At 38.1% G+C, this 3,837-nt stretch overlaps 1 protein-coding gene across 1 annotated transcript; it reads left to right on the plus strand.

Moving 5' to 3' along the window:
* The first annotated feature begins 773 nt into the window (after positions 1 to 773).
* Positions 774 to 3,131, plus strand: LOC122089515 (cyclin-dependent kinase C-2-like). The gene is made up of 3 exons (XM_042659267.1): positions 774 to 821; positions 2,048 to 2,118; positions 2,271 to 3,131. The coding sequence occupies exons 1-3, from the start codon at positions 774 to 776 to the stop codon at positions 2,791 to 2,793; spliced, it is 642 nt and encodes a 213-aa protein (XP_042515201.1). The 3' UTR covers positions 2,794 to 3,131.
* Positions 3,132 to 3,837: the final 706 nt, after the last annotated feature.

Genomic DNA, 3,837 nt, shown 5'->3' on the forward strand with positions numbered 1-3,837 from the left:
TCACAAACTGTGCTTGCTGATAATGGATGTAAGAATGCTTCTACTTTGGTGAAGAGGTCACGCCTGTTGTTGGAGAGATTCTGCTAAGAATACTTGGCCTGTTGAAGCTAATTTTCTGGGTATGGATATGTTCTCTTTCACTTTGTTGAGGAATACATTTGGATGCGTATGGGTGTTGGTGTTGAGTCCTAAAGTAGAAAATGGTTCGCTTGAAGAAATATGTATGTACGGAAAGTTTGTATATAGAGGTGTTTGCCATACTTTTAATGCTATCAGGGTCTTTGCCGACCATGTTGGTTTCTAATAGTGGGGTCTGCTCTTGTGTGAAAGAAGGATTTTGAGATTGCAAAGGTTAGGGACATCTGTTCTACTGGTTGTCTTGTGTCCTGTTGATGAGGTTGCACTTACTGTAACAAATAGGAAGGATGGTGTTCTTGGCATGAGAAAATTTACATTCTGTTTCGCACTCTGACAATGAAGGGGGGCTGGAATACTGGAGTTGGGTAGTTTTAGGAATTTGCCTAGGGTCTTGAAGATTCCTCATTGTATGAGAATGCCCAAGTTTAATCATCCTTTTTAAATTATATGAGTGCCCAAAGAAGTTAATAGAATGGTTTGTAAGTTGGCCAAGTCATTTTTCTTGATGCTATTCTGTATCTTGGGGGAATTGTACTGGGCTGAGAGGGCCATAATATTTCTATCTTTATAAAATGATTTGCTGCTGTGCCTGCCATGCATTTTGTTCATTATGTTTGGTTTTGGGTTCATTTTGAATGGCTGATGGTATTTCCTGTTGTTCAGTGCCAGGTCTTCTGGAAGAGGTTGGCTTGCTGTGATGTATTTACCTTTGATTTTTGTTAGATTAATCCTTGCTTTCATCTCTAGCTGTGGGTGTTCCATTGTTTGCTGTGCTTGCTTTCATTGTTGCTGGGAATTTTTTACTTAACTTTCGTCTCTGGGCCTTTTTTTTTCTGAGCCCTTTGATTTTGAAAATTGAAAGTGTATTCTTTCACCCTCTTCCCCCCTGTTTTATCCTGCTACAAGTACTATCCAGAAAAAAAAAAAAATAAAAGGTTCCATTTTCATTTGTCTCTAATTTCATTAAGGTATCCTGAAAGTAGTCATTATGCTGAACAGATATGGTAATTCTGTTTATCCAGTATCTTCATTGTTTGAAGGGTTTTATTTTCGAAAATCTTTTAAAAGAGTCATTCGTACCAAAATCTTTGTGCGTCACTCTTCGATTTTGTTCATGTGATTGTAATTTGGACATTTTTTCTTTCTGCTAAGATTGTAATCTGGAGTTTGGACATTGATACCATACAATTAATGCACATTTTGTAGCAGTTAAATAGTACAGATGTTTCAATATGTCTATATGTGAAATCTTGAACATGGAATGTAATGCATATATAAAAGTTCCATCTCATCATTCCAAATTTTTTTATGAACTAGTATTGCAGTACTTCTCTGTTTGCTTTTTGGGTCCAAAGGATTTTAATTCCAAAACTTTTTACTCACTAACTTCTGGCTGCCGTCTATGTATCCGGTGGTTAAATGGAGTTACTATAGTTAATTTAGGTGGCATAGCCTTTTCTTCCCTAATTACTATAGTTCATTTAGTCTATTTGATGGATTTTTGGGGGTAGAATCTATATGGTAACTTGGGTAGTAATCATACTATGATGATGCTTGCATCTTTCTTGCTTAATAATTGTGGGGACTAATGGACTATACACCAATGATGAACAAATTGAGCAAATTCAAGAAACTGATTTGACTTTGAAAAACTTGAGTTAATGGTGTGCAGTGTGTATTTGTTGGCATCAGTTTTCTTGTTTTTTCATTCTTTTATTTTATAGTTTTGGTCTCCTTGTTCATCCGATCTGTACTCAAGTTCATCCAGCCCGAAGTTGTGTGATGTTCTCTACTTAGTTTTTGCATATGTCAGTTCTGCTGAATTATTCAATTTCATGTCATTAGTGGAAGATGTCTTTGTTGACATTTCATTGATTTAATGCTTGTGTGTCCCGCTCTGTTGATGTAGAGAATATCCGCTAAGGATGCACTTGATGCCGAGTATTTTCGGACTGACCCCTTGCCTTGTGATCCAAAAAGGTTCATTTTTCTTAATTTCCTCATGTTTATTCTTCTCCATCCAACCTATAACTTTTGGCACCATCGGACCTTATTCCTAGAGTTTGGCCAAAATGTGCTCTCAAAGTTGGTAGTTTCTAGTTATAACTTTAGACCAACTTTGGATTTTACAGCTTACCTAAGTATGAATCATCTCATGAGTTCCAAACAAAGAAAAAACGACAGCAGCAGCGCCAACACGAAGAAACAGCAAAGCGTCAGAAGCTGCAGCATGCACAGCAGCATCCGCGCCTGCCTCCTATCCAGCAGAGTGGACAAGCACATCCTCAGCTCCGTCAAGGTCCTAACCAGCCAATGCATGCTTCCCAGCCTCCAATTCCAGCAGGAGCTAGCCACCACTATGGAAAGCCTCGTGGGCCTTCCGGAGGACCAAACAGATACCCCCAGAGTGGAAACACCAGTGGACGTGGAGGTCAAGGTGGAGGTTACAGTGGTGGACCATATCCACCGCAAGGGCGTGGCCCTCCGTATGCTGCAAGTGGTATATCTGGTGCAGGTCCCAGAGGGGGTGGCAGTAATTATGGAGGGGGTGCTCCAAAATATACTCAAGGGGGGCCATATGGAGGTTCGAGTGTTGGCAGAGGTTCAAACATGATGGGTGGTAATCGGAATCAACAGTATGGCTGGCAGCAGTAATAGGTGATTACTGATATTTATTCTCTTCGGACTTTCCCCTGCAGTGATATGGGGTAAATAAAGGATATCAAAGAAAAGTGGAGGATCAAATTCAAAAAAAAGAAAAAGAAAAAGGGGTTGGCTGTGTGTTGAAGGGTTTTGATGTTTTGCAGCAACAAAACCTGATAAATTAGAAGCTTCTTGTTGAAACATAGATTCTGTTTCCATTATACCTTTTGATGTAAACCTAAATGAAAAGAATGATTTGCGCAACGGTGTTTCTGGAAATATTATCTGAAAAGAAATGATGAGTTGCTCAACGGTGTTTTCTGGAAATAATATCTGAATTTTCATTGTTATGCTAGGTTTTGTTGTCCAAACGGTGTTTTTATGTGAAAATCTCCATTTCTGGTGTCTCAGCAGAAAACTTCATTTGGACAACCAAACATGGCCTTTTTGTTCACCAGAATGATTGTGATTTTCATGAGAAAAATGAAGAATGATTGTATGATAAGATTAACCCCAAGGGGTAGCCAAGTTGGCAAGGGACATTTGTCTGAGGATGCTTGTGGTTCTGAGTTTTGAGTTCGCCTCCTACCTCTTTGGGACAATTTACACGGCATTTGATGCTTCACTCTTTTCGGTGAAAGTTGAATGGTTCATGCATTTGAGTGGTTAGTATAGGTCTGTTGGACTAGTCAAGTGGAAGGCTTGGATACCTATCATTAGTGGAAAAAAAAAAAAATGTGTTATAAGACGAAGAAACTTTTTAAATCTAGTGATTTAAATTTTCTTCACTTCCAATCAAATTCCTTGAATTTGTAGGGGAAAATAAAGAATCAACATGACAAAGTTTAATTAACGATATTTTTGTTAAAATTTTAAGTTAGTTACATTATAATAATTGCAAATGTTTTGAATTATTTTAAACAGGCTATGTCAAACTATTTTTACCTATTCTGATGTAGAAATATATAAAGAGGTATTAACTAACGGACCAAGTTTCCTAGCTAAGATCAAGGTGAATGGAAATTCATTCATCATGGGGGCTTTGGATGTGAACCA

This window comes from Macadamia integrifolia, chromosome 9 (genome assembly GCF_013358625.1).
Source record: "Macadamia integrifolia cultivar HAES 741 chromosome 9, SCU_Mint_v3, whole genome shotgun sequence".
In the NCBI taxonomy this organism is placed as follows: Eukaryota; Viridiplantae; Streptophyta; class Magnoliopsida; order Proteales; family Proteaceae; genus Macadamia; species Macadamia integrifolia.